The 24,205-nt window shown below is 42.4% G+C and overlaps 1 protein-coding gene across 1 annotated transcript in view; it reads right to left on the bottom strand.

Annotated features, from left to right (window-relative positions):
* The window catches only part of ctnna2 (catenin (cadherin-associated protein), alpha 2), a 357,955-nt gene that overhangs the window by 54,094 nt on the left and 279,656 nt on the right, over positions 1-24,205 (bottom strand). Inside the window, exon 9 of the mRNA XM_035417945.1 lies at positions 20,073-20,225. Within this exon, the coding sequence (XP_035273836.1) occupies positions 20,073-20,225 (153 nt within the window). The remainder of the gene's footprint in view (positions 1-20,072; positions 20,226-24,205) is intronic.

The raw sequence follows: 24,205 nt of genomic DNA on the forward strand, positions 1-24,205 counted from the left end.
TGTAAAGGTCAAGACCTCCAGAAATAAAACAGTCGCCGACTGTGACCTTAAATCGAGCCAGCTGTATTCCTCTAGAAAGGTTGGAGGCATGTCCATCTCTAGATTTGACTTCACTACCCTGCAGTGTGGTACAAAAAAAAGCGCGGCATTTCAATTATGCGCACAGCAAAAGCAGCAGCTCGTCCTTACTCCAATTCCACCACGCAAGCCTGAAAACTTAAGAGGACGGGGGAAGAAAAAAAAAAAGCTTCCGGATAAAACCCAGGTTTTGGTAATTGACTCAGAACGGCGCTCTGGTTCGGATTAGGATTACTCTCCATGGAAACGTCACTTCCGACGCACTCCGAGCCCGCTCCCGGAGATTTACGGTACGGCTTTATCCTGCTCTCTCCCAGCCTTTTCTTCGCTGGCAGAGAGAGTGGCAGGAAAATTAATAGCAGATACGGAGGATGTGGGGAGGTGTAGGAGGGGTTTGGGGTGGGGTGGAGTGGGGGGAGCGGGGGGTGTGGATGGTGAGAAGTGCCAAATCATGTCGGTGGGTGCTGAGTCACCCAGGCCTACTGGAAAGGGATGACTGCCTTTCTTGGACCATTAATCAGATAACAAAACAAAGACAAAGATGGGCTTAACAGTCCCTCTCATTCACATCTATTAGCTCAGGGTGCCATCTTGCAGAGAGCATTGTGGTGGCACAGAGGTACACACACGACAAAGCAAGGCCTCCACAGCTTCTAAGAGACCCCTCCCTCCGCACCACTTGACTTTAACTCCCCACACTTTAACTCAAAAACAGGGCGGACAGAACTACGGAGGGGCCCAAGGGATTGAAATTTCAGCAGTAAGGACCCTAGTTTACTCCTTAAAATGTAGAACTCATTTGCTTTTAGAATTCCGACATTATCATGATGACTTAGGTACAAACAGACTGCTCATTAAATCATTCACTTGAAGATAGGACGGTTATTCAAAATTCACACTCCACGCCATGAAACAAGGCAACATTTGCAAAGAACAGGATTGCATTTAATGATCAGCAGCAGCTGTTGTGATGACATCACCAGTCATTTGCATGCAGCACCACAGCAGGCTGGAACTTACATTCAGTGTGCAGGCTCTGGGTGAATTAGTGTTAGATGCGCGTGTGGTCATTCCACGCGTAGGTGACAGACATGCACGACGCGAGCGTGTTTGACAGGATTTGATTGGCAGGCGGTAATTGCATTTGCCAGTGCGGTACAAGCAAAGCTGTAGTCCGAGGGCCGGCCAGAGAGAAGAGAGAGATGGAATCCTTTCAAGTGAAAATGGATTCCACTCCGCCACCTAACCCCATATCATTAACTTCCGCACTTCAATTAAAATGCCTTCAATTAAAGAGCCTTCTCTCTCTCTCCCCCGTCCTGTAGAAGTCTGCCGGAAAGCATTCAGCGTTTAGTCAGCGATCTGACGAGACGCTTTTCACTCTCCATACCTGTATATTTGTTCCGTTTGCATTTTTGAGGTTTCCCTTTCAGAACCGGTCTCTACAGGCCCTTGCTCATTCGCCCTGTAGATAATTCAATTTGGATTTCTTGCTTCGGCAACAAATAAAATAAAGAAAATAAGGAAACAATTAAAAAAGGAAAAGAAAAAAAATCCATGCTCCCAGTTGAGGTAAAATGAAATGCTTATAAAGGGACAAAAAAAAAGTCAAAATAAAAACTGGGACATATAGCCTTCTTATCTGGGGGGGGGGGGGGGGGGGGGGGGGTTTGCATGATAAACACCCCAGCCTCCCCTCAACCCCCCTCCATACCTCCCCCCGTCCGCAGAGCAAACTTGGGGAATAAACTCTAATAAAGCCAATTCGGAGGGATTCGTTTGTTCATTTCGCAGAGTCTCGGGGGACTGTTTTCTATACGCGCTACACCCAGTGGGGAATGTGGATATTCACCACAGCAGTAGCATCCCCCCCCCGGGAGCTGACTGCAGCACTTCCCCCGAGGAAACGTGAGAACTCGCTGTGGGGGGACGCGGTTCTCCCCGCAAACCGCTTTCACATCAAACAACATCAAACGCGTGCAATCTGTCTCCGTCAAACAGCCCGCTTCGCCCTCCGGTCCCCATTCCTGCCAAGGAGTGACACCACCCCAAAAAAAAACTAAAAAAAAACGTCAGCGTGCTGCCGGTTGCAATGTTTAAATTGCTTTAGGCAAAGCTGCCTTTAGCCCTCTGGTACACATTGGCGAATCGGTAATGAAGCGGTTCGCGAAAGCCGGAAACCTTTTTATTCAAATCTTTCTCTCAACATTGCTTTGTTTGTACCGTTTTTTTTTTTTTTTTTTTTCCAAAGGCATGTAATGATTGGCTGTTTTGAAAGAGCCTCTGTTGTTTCTCCTGGCAGGCAGCATATTAAGGAAACGCAGAATTTCTTAACTGCACTACACAGAGACAGGTTCCAGCAACCAGCAACAGTTTTTTTTTCTTCTTTTGATGCTGTTTTAAATGCGCTGCTCTACATGTCATAGATTCACTGTCCCATTTGCACCTCACAATGGCCAGCTTGGAGCCAGAATTACTATACACATTTATATATATTCATTTTTGAAATCACAACACCATTGTGGAAAATAACACCAAACGCAAAGAAGAAGGGCTGCTGAAATAACTAGAGCAGAGCGGACAATGCAATCTATACAAACTAAGTGCAAAGAGGATGCACTTAAATACATACATACACTGAAGCTTAAATAAATAAGCCACGATCTCAGGGGTGGTATTCAAGCTGGATTCTTATTGGTCCAAACTAGTTTGTGGGTGGAACAATTACCAACGAGGGAACCAAGGTGGTTCCATGCCGCGGCAAAAGGGCAGCCATTTAAGCAGCGTGAGGAGCATTGTTTTCTTTGTGACTCACATAGGCTACTAGACCGGGGGCTAATAGGCGGCCAACTGTAACACCCCCCCCCCCCCCCCCCCCCACTCCTAACCTCTACATCATCGATGAAGGCAAAAGAGCGTTTTCGAAAAACCACTGAAGCAAATTGGGGATGGTCCTCTTTCACCTAAACCTGTAACCCCCTGCAAGCGTAACATGAAGAAAATCTTAAATTAAGCTGCGGATCCCAAACATTCTTTAAAAGATACGCATCTGAAAGCAATCTGTGTGACGGGAAAATGAGTGGACAGGAACGGGGGAACGCGGAGAGATGGAAACATTATGGCGCTCTCTCCATTTTCACTCTCGGGCAACGGGTGACTCGGGATGGCCCGAGGCGTAACACCTCTCTCTCTCTCTCTCTCTCTCTCTCTCAGCTACAGAGTGGATCAGCAAGAATGCAATCGCTCCAGCCTGTGCCTTCCCCTTTTACTTTCTGTAACACCGCGGATCAAAAACATGTAATTCCGCTTCATCATGTTGTGTGGTTACATATTTTTGTGATTTGAAGTGTGTGTGTGTGTGTGTGTGCATGTGTGTACATGCATGTATGAGAGAGTGCTGCTCTTTTTTACGAGCTGATTATGTGTGTTTGTTAGTGTGCAGCAATGGCTTCCTAGGGGCCAAAGGCCAAAGCTCGGACACACAATTGTTATGCTGTGCTACACTGTACCTGCGATGCAAGGCTCTTATGTACATACCGTTTTAAAACAACACATTGCCGTGCATCCAAGCAACAGTCTGGCACAGCCTATTTTAGTCCAGCATGCCTCAAGTATGCCAAGTGTTAGAGTTTCAGGTTGGAAAAAAAAAAAAGAAAAAGGAAAAAAAAAGACCTTGAACCTGTTAAAATACAGCCTGTGCAAAACTGAAAATAAATAAATAACTGAATAGCATTAACTAAACACCTACCTACCTTCTGTACGACACAACTCCTGCATATCAAGCAGCCTGTATGCCTGACTGGAGAGATGCGTGTTTCTATAGGAGATAAATAACCTTTGAAATTTAGCACGTTGAATCTTCCACCTTCACCTCCTTAAACCCGGTAGACGTATGCTTGCTTTCTCCCTCATCCCTCAGGGTCTAGAAAGGGTAGAACAGCGTTAAGCGAGGAATTTCATAGCGACGCCCTTCTGGAAGCTCCAGCTTCATCTGTCTCAGAAGGCACTCTTATTTGTGTCAGAAAGGGTCCGCTCGATCATACAAGAGATCGGCAGGGACCGACCGAGAGCTCTTCAATCCCCGGGCCCCGGATTCAACCCACCGGAAGCACGGTAGGCCGTACATCGTCTCGTTTCTCTTTACGTTAAAAAAGGTCTAAATGTGCCCTGAAGACAAGAGGCCTCTTTCCAGCAAACCAGAAGACCTGGGTCAAATAATTATTCATAATACTTCAATGCTTTTGATGTGAGTTAAATCTGTACAGATAACTGACTATTTTAAAGCAAAGGTTAGAAATAGAATCATTTAGCTTTTTTAGCGAAATAAGACAAAAAGATTGCTGATGACACTGACTCATTTCAAGACACTTCAAGATTTGCAAATAGGGTAAGACAATTTCACTTGTCAAGCAAAAAGTAACTTAAAACAAGCACATTTTTCTACTAGAGAAGGAAATTGGATTTTAAGTCTCATTACAAAACTAAAACACTTCATTTATTTTTATTTATTCATTTATTTTTGTTTCAGTGTATGCATTTGACCCTGGTCTGGATATGAGTCACATAAAACAGGTATGCATGTGACAGTTATCCCGCTGGAGGTCTCACGCGTGTGTGTTTGTTGTTGTGCTGTGACGTCCCACACTGGACCCAAGGTGCTGTCGACACGCGCCCAGGGACATCCGAGCATGTGATTGGACGGTCTGCGAGCATGGCCTACTGATGCCGACAGCTCTGAAGCGGGATTCCGGTGAAGCAGGCGGCTGCGCGAGAAGCAGGGCCCCGGAGCGTCGGAATACTGGGAAGAGTGCGGGGCGAGGGACGGCGAGCGGGGCGAGGGACGGCGGGCGGGGCGAGGGACGGCGGGCGGGGCGAGGGACAGCGAGTGGGGCGAGGGACAGCGAGTGGGGGGAAGGACGGCGAGCGGGGCGAGGGACGGCGAGCGGGGGGAGGGACGGCGAGCGGGGGGAGGGACGGCGAGCGGGGGGAGGGACGGCGAGCGGGGGGAGGGACATCGAGTGGGGCGAGGGACGGCGGGCGGGGGGAACTGCAGGTGTTGCTGCCATATCCCATTTACAGCCCGTGATTAGTCCATACACTCAAACCACACCCCCCTCGCCAGCCGGCTGTCCCATCTCTTTAGGCTCCCCCGATGGTGAAACAACCTTCCCCGGTCAGAAAGTTTTCTGCAACAGATTGGAAGTCTACAAGACTGCACCCCAATCAGCATTCATCTCAAAAAACCAAAACAGCTCATTCTTTTCTCCCTTTACTCCACAGACCTCGAGGCATGCCCCAAAATGGGGGCTCTGATTTTATTGCGACTTCGGCCGTGTCTAGCTGTATGTCACTTTGAGCCAAGTCGATTGGCGAAAGTGCCAGCCAAACAACTGAACAGTATCTGTACATGTGGGGGTGAATGCAGAGACAAGGCTTTCCTTCAGACGGCCAGCATGCGTTGTAATATTAGAGCCTGCTTCAAATGTGGGGGGTGGGGGAAAACTTTTCAGTAAGCAGAGTGAGGGGTGAGAGGGCAGAGCAGAGCCAAATTCCTTGCAGAGCTAGCTGAGGTCTTAGATCCCCAAAGTTATTCAGAACACTCTCCTCCATGCCTGCTATAATGGCTCGAACGTGTCACCTCCGTACTCTGTCTCATTTGCGAAAACCGATGCCACCGGTCCCACAGCCCCAGAGACGGGCCCCGGGGTGCGAAAAGGATTTAACGGCGAGCCAGTCCCGACAAGTCGAGCGCAAAGCAGTAAAGGAGGGGTCCGGGTAATGGCGCTACACGGCGAAGGTGAGAACGCCACAGCTCGGCCTCCCCGTTAGTATTCCTGTCGCTAAGCGAGCCCGTTCCAGGCCTGTCAGCCCAGACACTCAGAGCTCTGCTGCTGGGCTCCTGTTTCTCACGGCATTTCTTCACTGTACACATCGTACGGATCAGGCACTGGGCGCCGCTATGGTCAGTAACAGTAACCAAATAAAGTTTCAAAAGATAATGGGTCTGTGCGTGTGTGTGTGTGTGCGTATGTGTGTATGTGGCTGTGTGTGTAAAAAGTAACAGAAGTAACAAAAACTAAAATGAATAAGCAGCAGACTTGAAATCTTTGGCCGCAAAAAAGCAATTGGTAAAGTGCTTGTTTTTTCCATCAGTTTTACCATTTGTAGAGTGTCACTGTAGTTCGATCCATCCATTTTCAGTAGGAACTTTTCCAGTTAATGTGCCATGGTTAACAAAAGCTAAACCTAGCACAGCACTCACTCACACACACACACACACACACACACACACACACACACACCCGCACACACACACACACACACACACACACAAATGTGTGCACACACATTCAGAAAACTCACACGCCTGTGTAGCTCTGGTACTTCGTAACAAGCCTTTAACAATGCTTTTCAGACATGCTCGCACACAAACATAGACACAGACTCGCATAGTTTCTAAAACCAGACACCATGCCCTTGGACTGTGCCAGAGAGTCTCAATGCCTGGAGACACACAGGAACCCAACCTGAAAGTAGTTTATGTCTAGTCAACTCTGAAACTTTCCCAATATTCTGAATAATAAAACCTAGAATGCTGACCCTTCAGGATTCTTTTTTCTGTGACCTTATAAAAAGGTCTCGGAGAAGAGGAGGAAAGTAAATTGAATTTATCCTATTTCTTTCCAGTCGCCAACATAAAAAATATTTCATCAACAAAAAAAAGAATTGGAAAAGATGCTATTTACTACTAGCAGGCTACAGACCAACATTATTCTAACCCCTCACAATTACCCAGAATTATGTTATGCCTTTTCAAGTCTCATCGAGTGTATTTCAGGGTCCTCAGCTGCGTTCTAGTTACGCACACTCTTAAGGCTTTGCCGTGACAGTTGCGTGAAAGGATTTTTGCAATCTCATCCTGTTCACAAGAGCCCGACTATGTCAACTCAGACAGCACTGACAACAGAGATCTACAGCATCAATGCAGAATTGTCCCTCCAAACAGTGCAACTCGGGTTGGGAGTGTGAATAACATTTGATGTTTTTTTTGTTTGTTTTTGTTTTTTTCTTCAAAAAACACAGTTTGGTGAATTCAGCAATAAATAAAACTAACTTGCGGAACCAAGATTTTTAGGAAACAGTGAAACACTTACAATAGTCAAGAATAAATTGTATAAAAAACTGCAGGTTCCCATATTCTGTTCAACAGTATTCAAATTGTACTAGTAAAATACACAATTAATTTAGAAAAAAAAGAGAATACTTCTAATAAAATCTAATTTGAGATTAAAGTCTACAGTCTACTGAAAAATGATATTAACATCCTTGTATTTCTATTTATTTATTTATTTAGCTTTTCAGACACCCACAACTGAATATTTATTGAATTGAATGTACTTTCATTTTGCCTGTATGTATCTAATGGTTTCATAAAGGTTAAAATAAAATAGAACTAATGTTAACTCAACCCAAATTAGTGTAATTTTAATTAAAAACAATTTTTTGGAACATTCAAACTGATGCACTTCAAATGTCCCATAAATGCACACTTCATGCTTGGGAGCTAGTCTGGAGCAAACATTTTCATGAGAAACGCAAGCAGTGCAGTCTGTAAGTATTTAGACAGCAGGGACAAGGGAACTATGTATATAAAAAAGGCTTGTAATCCCAGAACACACAATATGGATCTGAATACCCTCCAAATTAAAGGTCACACTCTGCATTTTAATCTCACATTCAATGTTTCATTTCACATCTAATGTGCCGGAGTACAGAGACAAAACAAAAAAAATAGTGTCACCATCCAAATACTTATGGATTGAACTGTATATGTACCTTGAAACCCTTAAATATATAATAAAAATATGAAGATAAAAAAAAAACCCTTTACAAGATGTATTGCAAGTGACAAGTTTCATCATTATACAGATGGGATTGTGATATATACGTGCCACATGAAGAGTTTTAAGACCGAGGATTCATGTGACATTTGTACAGCAACAGCATCTTTTAACTTAAGGGTGATTTTTCAGCATCAGCAGGTACCTAGGACAAAAAGCTCCCCAGGACAAATGTCTATACAAAAGGGCAAGTCTTGTCAAAATCACAGTAGATTACCCTGCTGGAAATGGTGATAATATTTTCTGGAAAGACCTGACCTCCAATCAATTATGCCTTGCATTTAATAAGCTACCTCACACAAATCACCTCTCCTTAACTTCTATCCATTCACCTAATTAATCAGAGGAAGCGGGAGTCATCGCTAGCACGTTTTATTCTGTATTTGTACTCTCGTAAAAAGGCTGGCTCTAATTAGGAAAGATGATCTATTTTCCGTAATGAGAATTGATGGATTTTCTTAAGCTTTGAGGCTCATTTTGCCCTTTTTTTTCTCCCACTCCATGCCAAGTGCAAATCAGGCCCTTATATAAAAACGACATGAAGCAGTATGTGATTAATGGACTTAATTTCCAGGGGATTTAACTTCACAACGATAGCCCACTTCACCTCTAAAGCTTTCTGATGATTAGATTTAGACTGTGTCAAAAAGTCAAACAGCTTACAGACGAGTGGACCCCTTCATTCCATCCCACACCAGGAAAAAAGAAAGAAAGAAAAAAAAAACTTGGCTCTTCAATATCAGACCTGACTCTTACCTGTAAGGCATTGTTAAATTATTTATTTATTGTTTAATCTTTCTCCTGTTAAAATTAAATGAGGCAGTGTGCTCAAGTGTGGAACAAACACGACAGGCCGTGGTAAACACGTTCTTTTAAAGACGTGAAGGCTTTTTTTCTTATTAGGAATATTTGACTTTTATTTGAACAAAACTGTAGGAGGTTCTTTTTCCTTTTGTGTTTGGTGTGTGTTAAACCACCTACCCCACCGGTAGGAAGCTATAAAGTCTTCAGTGCTGTTGCTAACAGGAAGATAATTATTCTCTGTCCAAGAACAGCACGCTCATGAGACAAGGTGGCACAGACATTACAGTGACCCAGAAACCGTAGATTCTCAGGAGTTCTTTGATGCAGACAATTTCCAGGTAATCTGGTATAAATAAGGACGACAAAAACTCTGGATTTCTAAAGCATAGTCACCAAGACTACTAAAGCACCTTTCTTAATTGTATACCCCTTTGTATAGCAGGGAAGCATGATGTTCTAATAAATCCACAGTATCCACTAGTATTCCCAAAATGCCATTATTTAATGCAGACAGACAATTTGCGAAAATGGCAGAACAGAACGGTATACAGAACATTTACCATAATATATAAATATAGATCATGCGAAGCATGACCACTAGGGATACCAATGTTTCTTAGCTTACAATACCAAAAAAGTAGCAAAACAAAAAAATGTTCTATGGTGGACTAATATCAGAAATCGAATGTATGAAATAATAATTAAAAAATGCTATAAAGGCAGCCCTCGGGAACGCAAAGGCTCCCAAACAGATACTTACTCGCAAAGAATCTGTCACAGATTTCGCAGCAATATCCCATTTGGCAAATATCATTGTGTTTTTGTTTACTATTTATTGGTTAGGAGAATTGATTCCAATAGCCTCTCCAGTTAGGAGAGCCATCTGTTCTTGCATAAAGAGGAATGAAAGTAAAGAGTCCTGAGTAAAAATCAAAGTCCTGAGAGAGTTTTTAAAAAAGTGTAAATGAATACACATTCAAAAATTTACTTTTACTGAGCACTACTTCAATTCAGTTGTCCAGCTTGGGAAACTGGTTTATTTATTTATCTATTTATTTATTTATTTTGTTTGACTAGCTGATGCTAATTTCTCGGAGTCTGAGGCAATCAGGCTACGTTAACATCCTCACAGCCTCCGTTAATGTCAAGCCTTGATTAACAATTCCATTTGATGATTTGCATGCGGAAGAAACTGACTTTGACAAAAGGCAAAGGGAACAAAGCAGAGCTGCACAACAGTAAAGGACTGATTTACTCTTTTTTGCAAGGGCATGCAACAGCCCTGCAAACACTCTGAGAGAAACCTACAAAACAGGAAAGTATGTTTCTTGGTGGGAAAAAAGATCTAAGGAAAAAAAAAAAAACTGCTGCAATAAATCTTTTAAAAAAGTTCAGTGTAAACAAAATCAACAGACGATTAATCTTCCTACAGGGAACTAGCAAAACAAGTATACGTTCGCAACATCTGAAATTTTAATCAGCATGATCTTTTGGCCTAGTGGATCAGCTCCTCAATTTTGCAAAACCGCACTCATTCAGAGAGCTGGGTTTTTGCCTTGTTTTTAGGAGTACCGTTAGCAGTACCTCTTTCTTAAAAGTTTTTTGATGTATAAATCGCCACAAATGAAAACCTAACATATCACCCATCAGCCTTTATTCTTCAGGGCTAAATTTGGACGTCTGCATTTGTTTGGGTGTTTCGAGCATTTCGAATGATGAATGTTACTGAGCAAGGTGTCGGCAGGGATGGGGGCAGCAAACATACCACACTTCCTTTACCGCAACTGCTACCCCACATGCCCATATCAGAGCCAAAGTTATCTATAGCAAAGGAACATGAAGTAAGTCCATCCATTCTCACCACTTTCCCACAGAAAATATCACGTGGTGATTTTTTTTTTTTTTTTCCATCTCATCTCCACCTCCCTGTCGATGCATCCTAGAGGCACATCGACAGTAAGGTGACAATTCCAAAACCTGGAACCCCCATATGACAATTTTACATCATAACAGTTTACACTCATTTCGTAATTTGGTATCCAATAACTGTATCAGCCATAGCTCACTCTGGGGAATAAAGGACAGCCTTAACTAATGAATGATTGAATCACGAATGAAGCTTGAATCTGCTCAAAATATGTTTGGCCTACAGCATGAGAGCTGTACAATTTATCTAAATGGCTACCCTAACAAGAAACTTTGCTCATGACTCCAAAATCATTACACCCAAAATATTGTGTCATCCCACTAGTACCTCTCACTATATAAACATATAAATACTTTCACTGAATGTCAACTGGATATGATTAGATTTTAAGATTTTTCTGGCCGGAAATATCTTTCATCGATTCCAAGAAAGCAATTTCCTCTGAGATACAAAACACTTAACGGGAGCAAACGGATTCCTCAGGACTCATCTCATTGGGTCAGCAATTGGTAAATGAAGTTTAACAGAAAAAAAGGTCACAAGCTTGCTTGTGTGAGGAGATTTACAAGAAATTTCTGTAAAAAAAAAAAAAAAAGGATTTCAGGCATAGTTCACTCCGTTTCCATACAGAACCTATTTCAGTCAATTCAAACCAATTATAACTTCATTACAGTGCCCTCAAAAGCTTTGGCAGCACGGACACTTCAAACTTTCTGAGAGGAACAAAAACTAAGGCAACGTTTGTCAGTCACCCGCTTTTCAATACAGTGATGTGTTGTGCTTGTGTGACTGATCGCAGGACTGGGAGATCTATAATGTAGCATACGCAATGTAGGCCTGGCTTCACCCATTCGCCCACCCTCACTCACTTGGCCACGGTGAAGTGGAGAAAGACTTTAATCTGAGTTTTATGCAATGCCAGGACTGCTCGAACCACGCCACAATTCCGATAGGCAATAACTCCACGCGTATCAGCCTCGCGTTTCGTATTAACTCTGATAAGCGTTTGGCAACATGTTTGTTGTGTCAGCTAAGGGCTAAAGGGGCTGGTGGCACTGGCACGTCACCAGTGTCACTGCTTACAGTAGACGAGAAAACAAATGCACGTGATGAAGAGCGCATTTAATACCAACCGCAGGATCCTACAGTGATAGCAATAGCAGAACTCATCACTTGTTTTGACGATATAAATAAATAAATAAATGCCATCTGTGAAGAATTGCAAAGGCCATGTATACGTATATGAATTTTGGAATATAATGAATGAAATATAAATATAGATATCAGTATGTCATTTTATTACATTTCGTCCTTACATAGAGAATGTGAGTACATGCAGAATGTATGTGTGGGTGTGTACGTGTCCATGTGCGTGTGCATGTGTGTGTCACCTATTTCTATTAGTTTGTTTTTTAAGGGAGGAGGAGGGCCAAATATATGTTTTTATCATGAAGTCAGTATAAAGACCTCAGGTGGAAAAAGTACCAAAGCAAATATTTGGTAGACTGCATTTTCAGAAGAATAATAAGAGTGAGCAAAGGCAATATGGCAGGCTCCCTATGGACTGAAGACATAATTAGGGACTTTATGCAGGCTATATTGCATTACAAATGAAAGTCTGCTCATTCAAGACACAGCGCTGCAGTGCGATGTCAAGCTTTATTTTTTTCCCCTCCTTTGTCATACTTAATCTCCCATAATCCACTTAGTGTCATATCTAGAAAACATGACAAGAATTCCTGTAGCGTTCGCCATGTCTCGCCGCGGCAGACGGGGGAAAGTAGGGCTTGTTGCCGGCTGAAGCCTTTGTTTCAGGCTCAGCTTATCTCCATTAGCGAGCAATTTAGGCGAGAACTTTGAGAAAAAGTGTCACTGGTGATCCACCTTTTTTCGCACCGATAACGAACCCGAATTCCAGAGGCGTGTGACACGTCAAATGTAGTCTCTCTCTCAAGTAGGGGTAATACCAATAAATGTGTTATGCACACACGGAATAGTGAAAGCAATGCTACGAGCATACGTATGACTAAATAGCTGGCTAGCCTCTTTTTCTTAAAATAAATAAATAAATTGGAAAACAATGCTGTCTTCATCGCTGCCACAGCAAGAGACATTACAGCATTGAGCAACAATTTCATTCATGCTTCTCCACCCACTGTCAGCTGTCCACAGACACAATAGGCCATTAAACAACGATTACAGACCATTCAATCGGATATGAAATGGCTAATTCCACCGGCTGCAATTTCAATTTTCCATCACCTTCCTTTATGTTTCAAAGCCACGCAGCGACGGAATTCAATTGGAGCGCTTCTGTTCGACGCTCGCTTGTTTCGAACACACTCAATTGCTGCCTATGGAGTGATTAGGTGCAAACACAAGTGCACAGCTGATCTTAGGGCTGAGGGAAATGTCGAGAATGCGGTTGTGCAGGAATTTTGCAGGAAAGCCTTCCTTGTTTTAGAACTGATTTTGCAATATATTCAATTAGCAACATGCCCTGAAAACTGTCTTTACTAGAGACATTCCACATTTTAATTAATAAAAGTAAAAAGCAGTTTTAGTAATAATACGATCTGTTTTTGTCGATCGAAGGAAAAATAAATCTCACACGGATATGATACTCAATATGTTACTCAGTATGGATATGCTACAAAAACATCAACAAACAATAAATAAATATATGATGTGCAATTACAGTTCATTTATTTATTGGTCCATGAATGTTGCCTCATAAAAAAACAGGTATAAATCGTACCCCCACTAAAATGTGCTTTCGAACTGCAGATGGACTCTGGAATCTAAATGAAAACCTTTCCTCGTGTGCTTTGCTGAAATTCCAAGGTCAGGTGATCAGCTGACACAGATCTTCCTCGCGGGCCAGGATCACAGCAGCAATATCATCCCCTCGCCTCCGAGACAGCCACGTTCGCTGTCACACTGGATCTCGGCTCAGATGCTCTTGCCATACATATCTTAGAGGTGACATGCCAAATGCAAATGCGGTTGGCTCAGGAAATGGCCGGCCTCAGGGCGAATATTAAGGTTTTTCTTTCATGAGCCGATTTATATTCCCCTGTACTGTAGCTGCTACAAGAGCAAGCGTGAAGGCAAAAACCGTTTAAATATCACAGCTATTAGACAAAAAAAATAATATGTCCACAACCATGTAACAACGCATACATGACTGCACTCATCCAAACACAAACACAAACAAAAACCAGTCAAAACAGTCAAACAACCAAAAGAACCGTGGACTTCATCTATCAAGTGCCTTTCCCCATTGCCATGACATCTAGATCATAATTCATTGCAAATGAGACAGTCTTGAACTAAAACATTGTTTCTGGTATGTGAACTGAACATATTATGTTGCACAACATATTTCAAAGCCATGCAATATATTTTTAATAAATACATAAAGGTATATCTGTACATGGTCTATGCTGCATATAAATGGGACATAACATATCATTAAACTCCACAAATCAAATATTCTGTCAATAACGTAAAACAAAGTAGTCGGTATAGCAGCGATAATAAATATAAAATATAAAACAGGGCTGATTATTAAAGTATAAAATAAAAGCCGGAGGGGAAAAATGATTATACATGTATATCTGTCTATCGCAAGAGTAGCAAGTAATTGGCTGAGATGACATTGAATAATTCTCGATTACTAATTGATAAAATGGCTATAACATTAAAATAAAACTGCTGCACTTTGCTTCCCCTTAGACACAATGTATTACAAAGACATGCAATGCTATTGATCCACCAATAATATATCACATTTTAATCACCATAAAGCAAATCCTCAAACACACCTGCCAGCCATTATTGCTCTGACCGAGGAATTTTTTTGACACTCTCGCAAGACACGTCAGCGTCTGATGGCTATCCGCTATGCTGGGACTTAAAGGATGTACTGTAGCCACCTCGTAGCTCGTGGGAATTATGACGCCCGTTAGGTTCCACATCGCCGGTAAAACACGGCGACGGGGATCCTCGCGACTAATTATTCGGCCCATCCGTCCGCGGGAAATCTAAAAATAGATCCGCAATGCTCGAGGCTCCCCGCGGTCTCTGATGTATCTGTTGCTCTCAGTCCCTCAAAAGCCACAAGCCAGCCAGATTTCCCCAGGGGCCCATAATTCTAGAGAAAGGGGATTAAGCGAACCAAAGGTCTGGGTCACTGCAAATAGACATGTCCGACAGCAGTCCATCGGTGGGCCGGCACCCGTCGGCTGGCTTCGGGAGCTTATCCGGAGCCCGGTGTTCACGGCCACAGCCCAACCGCCGCCGCACGGCTCAAAGGCCGACGCAACATTGGTTGCGTGCCCATTTCCCCGCTCTGACGATGTTTATTTTTAAATAGCATTAGGAGGACGGTTCTCCCTAATTACCGGCTGAATAATTTGAATGGCATTAGGGAGGTGTCAACCCAGCATATATCAGAGAGATGCCGGCACCTTTAAACCATAAATTGAAAATTATTGTTATTACTTACTGAGGCATCCTGCCCTTTGAGTGATGTGATGAAGGAATTAAATAAATGTGGCAGGCCAATGCAGCTTGGTTTATTATTACGGTTCACTGCAGATGTAGCATATATATATTTTTTTCTTCACGAGAAGCTACATGTGAAGCTCAATGTTGAAATTCAGTTTGAGAAGATCAAAACCGAACCCGTCCTTGAACCAGCATGTGATTATACCAAACTAAATTGAGGAAGCAAAAATTAAAATATGGAGCAGGCAGACACTTTCTCGTACGGCGTACCCAGGGTCCACTAGCTGGTTTTTTGAGCGTTCGATGAGGGCGATCCGGCTGGCTTTAATTCGAGCCCACCCGCACTCGGCAGGGCGAAGCCGGCAGCTGGGATTAAGGGCGCGGGTGCGGCGGCGGAGGCCCCCGCTGTCTGGCAGCGCGGCAGGACCGAGTGGAGAAGCGCCCCAGGGCGCCTTCCTGTGACACCTTCTGTATCGAATGCCTACTTGAGCATGACTGCCAGATTGCAGCCCCGGCACTTGACATTATCAAGAAGACCGAGTGTGTCAGCCGGGGCTGGCGGCATGCCGCGGGTAAGAAACCCCCCCCCCCCCCCCCCCCCCCCCACAACCCCCCCGCCCGCCGAACACCCACCCCCCACCCGATCGCACGACAGAGCGTAAAGGTAACACAGCGACACCACTGCCCCCACCACATTAAACCACAGCTCCCACCAATATGCTAATCAGAATGTGGAAGCCAGTGCTAACTTAGCTCGTTTAATTATTAAGGACTAGTGTTTCTTCCACAGAATTAATGAGATAATGGGACTCTTGCAATGTTTTGCTCTTTCAGAGTATATAAACATTCTACTTACATACTCTATGTAGAAAATTTTGAAATTGCTATCTTTGCATTACAGAAAGAGATTTAAGGACATAACCTCTAACATATTGGCCTAGCAAGTGTGTGTGCAAGCACTGAGGGTTAATGCAATATGGAATGTTTGTTAATTGTACTGGATTCATATTAAAATTCTATGTTTTACAGTCAGGGAGAGCAAAATCAATTTAAAAATCCGATGATGTTTCTAAGTAGACCCAAATGAACAAGCATCATATGCTATAAGGGCATAACCTCTAGCATATTGGCCTAGCAAGTGTGCATGCAACCACTGAGGGTTAATGCAATATACAATGTTTGTTAATTGCACTGGATTAATATGAAAATTCTATATTTTACAGTCAGGGAGAGCAAAATCAATTTTAAAAACCGAGAATGTTTTTAAGTAGACCCGAATGAACAAGCATCATTCAAATTATAATCATGCGGAGGTTAAACAGGTGGCAAATGAGTCTGAAGAGGGCCTAAAGATGCCAAAATCATCTCCATCAAGCATTACGCTCTTGGAAGACTGAGGTCAGGGAGTGGTACTCACAGTTATGGCAAAGTACAGATTTGATGAGAGGTCACATAAAAAGTAAGAGACAGAACCCTCACTGTGCGCCTGGATCTGTGTCTGTCGAAGCTTCCAAAATGACTTTAATTCCTTTAGTGTTTCCAATGTTTCTGCTCGAGAAACTTGGAGGTTGAGCGCATTACACTGTATCACAATTATGAGGAGCGCAACGTTGCACTAGCCATTCGCACACCCATCTGGGCACTTCAGATGAGCTGGAAAATGAGAAAGGCTTTTGACTGCCAAAAAAAAGTGTCCTGCATCTGAGAGGTGATGGGAGATGTAGTACTGGACCGAGCGGGGAACTCGCAACTCCCGACCAATCACCGCTAATTAAGGTCAAACAGACCACGTCGTAAATACCCTCTACCGTAACGCCGTAGGCTGGACTGTGTTATTTTTGCTGCGCAATCCTCTCCAAGCCTATAAAATAATCTTTTTGGTAATTAGCGGCTTCTTCGCCCCCATCAGGAGGCGATAATGAATCTCTGAAACCATTAAAAGCCCTCTGGTACGTCTGGAAAACCTGCAAGGTGATGAGCACCACACCGTACTGACACCGTGAAAAAGGGCAACGGAAAGATAAACACCAATACAAAAACAAAGAATTGATACGTAGGCCCAAGGTTTAAATTTGCACTGATCAGGTGATTCCCTTGCTGCAATGACTTCAGTGGGAAACTAACGTGGTCAACAAATATGGTAAAATGACACATGTATACAAGGAACGTTACAAGCGAATCTCTGTTTTCAAACCGGGAAGCCTCAGCAGCTATCGTATGGGAATTCAAACGAGACTCGGGGCATTCAACTTCAACTCCAGATGGCCGTGTGTAGCCACACTCCTTGTCTGTTTCAGTCGGTGTCCTGACGCTTCTTGAGAGAGGTGACAAACCTCCCGGTCATGGTGATATTCAGGACACTTCGCCCATTTGTTTTATGCATGAGGAGACATGGACATTGCCCACGGAATTCCCTTTGATGTCCGGGCATGAGAAGAGAGCGAGAGAAACAGGCGTGAGCCGATCAGGGAAAAAATAGAACGAGCCCCTTTCTGAACAAGATAACCCTTATCAATGCAATGCTTGCAGTGGGCCGGTAGGCAGTACAGGCACTTCTATGTTTTGCTCTGAGTACCATGACTTTTTCTTGCTCACTAGCACTTATTTTAAGCTAACGTTATTCTTTTCTGCCCCCCGTCAATGCTTAAATTGGGCGGGTAGTCACTTTAGATTGTTGACCATATGTGTACCATTACTATTGATTGCGTGTAGCCCCTTGTCAGTGGATTTAGGGTACGAAAGCAATAGTTATTTACCACAGTAAGACTATTCGTTTTAGGCTGCCAGTTTGTATTTGCAACCTTTTATCACTGAAATAAAGGTGAGTCCTTATTGCACTGTTTAAGAGACTAGAATTCTGACAACAGCTGACACCTCCCAATACCTTTATGGAATTTAGAAACCAGAGCGCATCAGCTTAATGCGATTTACAAACCGCTTGTAAAATTGCAGATTACCTCTTGTTAAATGACTTGTTAAACGACTTTCTTGACCCAACTGTATATTTCTGTAAATCCTTTATTTTATCAGGGAGGTTTCACTGCGACTAGAGTCTCTTTTTCAGGAGAGCCCTGTTTACAAAATTCACAAGCAACAACAGCAATAATACAATGAGACAAAAAGCGCAAAATATAATACACTGGATAAAAGGCAGAAAAGCAAATGAAATTGCTGCGGTCCTCTGCATCCCAGTCCTCCACCATCAGGTTGAATTTATGAAAGGATACCAATGTGCCCAGTCTTGAAGAACATTGAATTACTTTCCACATGTGTGGAGCATAGAAGCTAAAAGCCTTTTTACCCAACTTGGTTGTAGTGAATGGAACCTCTAGGGTTATCCACTCCAGTGATTGGGTGGAATAAGTTATATTTCTAAAAATGTAAAGTGAGGTTAGATAATATGGTAATTTGTGAAGTAGCCCTGTGTAGATGAGTAGTAAACAGAATTTTTTTTTTTTCCCTACAGGTCGCCAGGGAGGGCCAGCCAGCACCGTGGTATAGATTATTTTTTATTTGATGGTATTTGTTGAGGTCACTAGTCTCTCCCCGTTTGTGTAAAGGGAGAACATGCACCGCTTTCCACACCTCACGAATACTTCCAGAAATTAAACGTTAAATTAAAAATATGCGGAAGAAGTTTAAAAATCAAAGGTGCTGCTAGCCATAAGAGGCCAGGATCCAGATAATCAGCCCCCTGTTTTTTAATATATATATATTTTACTGTCTATAACTAGCAATGCATTCAGCACTTCTGCAAAAAGCCTAAAAGGAAATGAGCCATTTCCAGCCACTGGACGATTTGATGAGGCAGGAAGGCTTATACTAAGATCAAACTTCTGTAATGTGTTAAAATAGTCAAATAAGTGACCCGCAGAGGCAAATTGGCTACTAAACGCAAAATTTCCTTTTATATCAGATATAGACCTAATTTGTAGTGGGAATGAGGAGGCATAATTCTGTTTCAAACTTTTAACTTTTTTTCTAGAATTTAGCTGAATTCCTAGCATATCAAAAATGGTTTTAAAAAGGAGCATTCTTATCAGCGATACCATTTTAAAAATGAATAAAATACAGCTGGGGATGTAACACCCATCATATCACAAAAATAAAGGGCGGCTTATCAGAGGTTTGGGATAAACCAAGGGATAAATACATGTTAGCAGCTGCAATGGAACCTGTCTTTTCAGCGTTCGCTCTGGCCAAAAATGAGACATTCCAGAATGGATTGGTAGGTTACACCGTACTAGGACTTTTAGATTTTGCTCAAATGAGTCCCAGCACTTTTTTTTTTCCCACTTCAAGCACGATATCAAAGCATATTTCCCCTGCCTCGTATGCCATGGTCTAAACCTACAGTAGATGTCCAATAGTTACGTACTCAGCTGTCTATCCCAATGTTTCAATATGATTACCAAATTATTAAAATGTCAATACAATTATGCACATTCTCTTTCAGGAAAACGGGGATTAGAACCTTGCAGAGCATTTAACTTAACTTCCTGATGATCAAAAGCCCAGAGCCATAACCATCACAAAGTACAGTACTACTGCTTGGACTGGTGTTTAGTCTCTTTATGTTAGAGGAGAAATGTTCTCTAATGGTGTTCACAAACTAGCACCACACATCAGTTAATAACCTTTCCATTCATAATCTGTAACTGTAAAAAGCGATTAGTGCCTTTTAGTTTACGAACACAAAGGCAAGGCAATGAAGATTGCAATGGTTCATAGTAATAGTTTTTGTTGGATATTTTTTGGCATTGGGTATCTGCATTTTCTCACTCTACAGTAGTGTACAACAGAAGCACGTTGCCCTGGATACAGTAATGTATTATGTTATGATGACCCACCTCCACCAGCTTGTTTGCGTGCTCGCGGAAGACCTGCGCGTACTCCTTCACCTCCTTCTCGTTCCCACTCTTGGCCGCCTCGATGAGTACCAACAGAGGCACATTTGTTTCCAGGAATGAGTCCGAGATGTGGTCCATCACTGCTTTTCGCAACTGCAAAAGGGAAAACAGACAGTCGGGTAACCAACGAGGGCAAAGCCAAAAAATAAATAAATAAACAACAACAAAAAAAAAAAAAAAAAAGTTTTATAAATAGGGTAATGGTGAGCTGTTGTTTCAGAATAGTGCATATAAGGGTGCTCTCAGTGGTTAATGGCTTTTGTTTATGGGAGCAGTTTCTTCCAAACTGGCATGAGTCACATTTATTTATTTATTTATTTTCTTGGCGGGAATGCTGGGTTATTCAAGCCTGAACTGTGATATAAGGAATAAGTATAATGCAAGAGACAAGCTGTAAGCAGGGAGAGTAGATTTCATTAAAATATTTTTCATTTTTAATTATTTTGTGAGCCCTCTTGTGAGTCACTTAATAGGCTAAAGTAATACACCTCTTAGAATCAAAAATAACAAATTAAAACAGTACCATATTTAACAACAACAACCAGTTTAAAGGCAAAGATTAATGGTATTTTCACAAAGAACACTTTAGCAAGCATCTTTTGCTACCGTAGCGACACAATCTGTTCCGGTGAACAGACGGTCAAATTTCCGTTACCAGTAATTGTCATCATATCAGAAAAAAAAAAAAGAAACATTTTTATTCAAAAGGGAAAATGAAGAAGGAACAACAAAAACTACAGCCAGGGGAAACATGGGAACTGCAGGCCACTGATTGACAAGGGCAAAGTCTGCTAACCAATAATAATTACCAGTCAGTCAGGCACGCAAACACCTCAGGCAATTAAAAGCTAAACTGCCAGCCAGTAGTAGAGACACTAATGAAGAATTATGGTTATAGGAGGGTGGTTAATCCATCACAGAGTTTGAGCAGAGACCTGGCCACTGCTGCAGACATGACTTGCCTGCTAAGTAAAAGCACCTAACTTGAAACTATTTCTGTGTTACAGCATGGGGGCACGTACCAACACGACAGCAAAAGAGAGAGAGAGAGTGAGAGGTAAGGCATTTATTTCAATGTATCGTGTTCAGTTAGGTTCTTGAGTAGCTGAGCATGAAATTCTCTAAACAGAGGAGAATCAGAGGGTAATGGTCTATCACTTCCGCTTGAGGCCAATTCAGTCAAAACATTCAAAGGAACTACATCTGTCTTTAAAAAAAAATATATCCTTTATTACACCGCGTTTAATAATAGTGTGTGTCATGCAAATGTAGGAGGATGCCACCTTTTTTTTTATTTTTTTTTATTCCAGCACGCTTAAAGAATAGTTCTGAAATGCTGTCATATCTGACACGATTGAGTTATCTGAAAATGAAAGGAAAAAATAAGTACTGTTAAAATGTGAGAAGAGGGAAAAGAAAGGAGCGATGATACTGAACAGGCAGAGCTGTCTTCCCATCTGACATGATACACGACAGTTATCAGCATTTTAATGCTCGTGCTGTGCCCACTCATTTCTCTCTCAATCGCTCTCCCACCCTCTCTCTCTCTGTTTCTCTCCCTCCTCTTCCTTCAGTTCAATCTGTTTTTTTCCCTTCACTGTTATTCATATTTGAATTGTACCGGCAGCCAAAGCGGCCTCCGTTCTTCAGCCCAAAACGCTGGCCCCACACGTCCCATTGCCGCTGATCCTTGAAATGAATATGCATTGTATCTGCTGTGTGCCATTTGCACCAATACATTTTGGAAAATAGTCGGACCATAATCCATCGCTTGATATACACTGCGCTAATCCTTCAAAAGGCCTCTGACATCTGTCCAAGTGCTCCCTGAACAGTGAGAAACAAGGATCACTCCATAATGAATTAGCCCCAATCTGCTATATGAATTCTGTAAAACACTTATCTCTGATGTTTTTTTCTTTTTTTGAATCACGGAATTGCACAGCAAAATTGTAAAATTAAGCACAGTAGAGGTTTTTCGTAGACAAAAAATTAAATGGTGGGAAAAAGGTAAAAGGTTTACAGGATGTTTTGCACTGTACTGTCAGAGCCTTGCAAAGTTTGGAGTTGTTCAGGGCAACCTTCTCTTTCTTCTTTCCATCCGTCCAGACGGAAGTTTGGTCTGTTAAATTGAAGCTGAATAGATGTAATACAGTCAAATTATGAGGGAGACAAAAGAAGTGTACGACATAATGAAGACTGCACATATACTTAAAGCGTGAATGATAAATATCTTTGCTGTTGCAGATAAGAATGAGATTAGCATCCGTTTTGCAAATTTGCCTCTTAATGGGAAACTGCATCTTTTGAGATTAGGCACCTGCTCCCACACAAAAAACAGATGTTTAAGAGAACTGGAGCTAAGATCCCTCTTGCCTCTTTCCTTTAACGCGATCCTCAGTTCCGACCTCGTCAATGTCATGCCTGATCATGAGAACACGTGCAGTCCCATATACGCGGGTTATTTCCCCCAACCCCCACACTCCTTTTCTTCCATCCCCACTTCTTTTCAAAACTTTCTAAAACAAGCCACTCTTGCGACAGCCGCACGACTGTATGAAGGGAAATGCAATTACAAAGAAATAAATGAATAAAACATACAGCGGTGTCATTTCGCATGAAATATGATGCAAGGAGACAAGGAAAAATGTGCAAAATCAGATGAACAAGGCCTTCATCTTTACAGCACACTTAAACTGCATGGCTGTTCATGGCATGACCGTTCATATTACTGCTTTTAAATGCAACCAAAGACTATGTAGTTGATGGTTAAAAGGTGCTGAAAGGTTCATGCAATTGGCAAAGTTGTCAGATGCCTGAGATTTAACTACCCCCAAAAATCCTTCAAAACAATGTAGTGCTTTTTCATTTCGCATTCTCCACTGAATCCCATGAATCCCCCTGCCTTTAATTTTTAAAATCGGCTACTTTTTGGATGCATCCCAGGCTGGTAACTCGGATGACGGAGGGTAGGCAGTGGGAGTTCATCAACAATCATCAATAACCATTTTAACCCAAGTGAACCGTGCCAAACGCACCATGGGCATCCAAGCACGTACAATGCGTACGATTGTAAGGCTCATGATGAGCTCGTAGGGAGGTGTTTCCATGCTGGCCAAAGCACAGCTGCTCATTCCGCTGAAGCTGGGCAAGCACTGTTCAAATGGTGACAATCGATGTTGGATTACAGGCTACGTGCAAATTCATTAGACGCTTCAAAGTTTTTAAAATTCAGCATTTGGTTAGCATCTCATGCATTCCCAGGAAATGTCCGAATGTTAGATATGAAAAGCGTCTCAGAGCATATGACTAGCATTGTGCCATCGAATGTCACATAGATATTTCTTACATTCACCTACAGAGAAATGACTACTGTTGGGCAAACTTTAATATTGACAAGTGTCCCTTTTCTGCACATTGACACACCTATGTATTTATTTATTTTTGAATTCACGTTTTCATATTTACCAAGAAGCACCCTCTTTATATCTTAAATTGAGGGGTTACATTTTATATTGGCAAGGAAAGGCCTAAAGAGATGAGGGAGCTGAATATTAAATGGGACGGGGGAAGGGAAGACAGAGGGGGTGACAGAGGGGAATTTTCCAATAGCCTAAATGATGTGCGCCAAGGGAATGCTAATTTTACAAGGCAAGACGTTTAAGGACATTAGCGTAGCTCTATCAGCTTCTTCTCTCCAATTATAACAATTCATCAACCCCAGTAACAGCTGGAGCACTGTTTTTTAAATATCTTTTTCTCTTCCCGTGTCCTTAAGGGTACTTTCTCAGCTGCCAACTGTTTAAAGGAGACCGCTTCCTCCTTCGACGAGGGCCTAACAATTGCACCCTTCAGAGCGAGCGCATCATTTGTAAAAACAGGTTCCCATGGATACGCCTGCCTGATTGGCACCTACCAGGACAGACCTTGTGCTTCTGGGTCGAGCCTTTCAGCGTCAGATAAGGATTGTGTCAAACTATGTGCGAAAGATGATGGAAAAGACCGCAAAGCCTCGGTAAGTGTAAGTGTAGCTGGAAATGCCGCGCCTACCCTCGTTTCTTTCTAATCGATAG

This window comes from Anguilla anguilla, chromosome 5, assembly GCF_013347855.1.
Source record: "Anguilla anguilla isolate fAngAng1 chromosome 5, fAngAng1.pri, whole genome shotgun sequence".
NCBI lineage: Eukaryota > Metazoa > Chordata > Actinopteri > Anguilliformes > Anguillidae > Anguilla > Anguilla anguilla.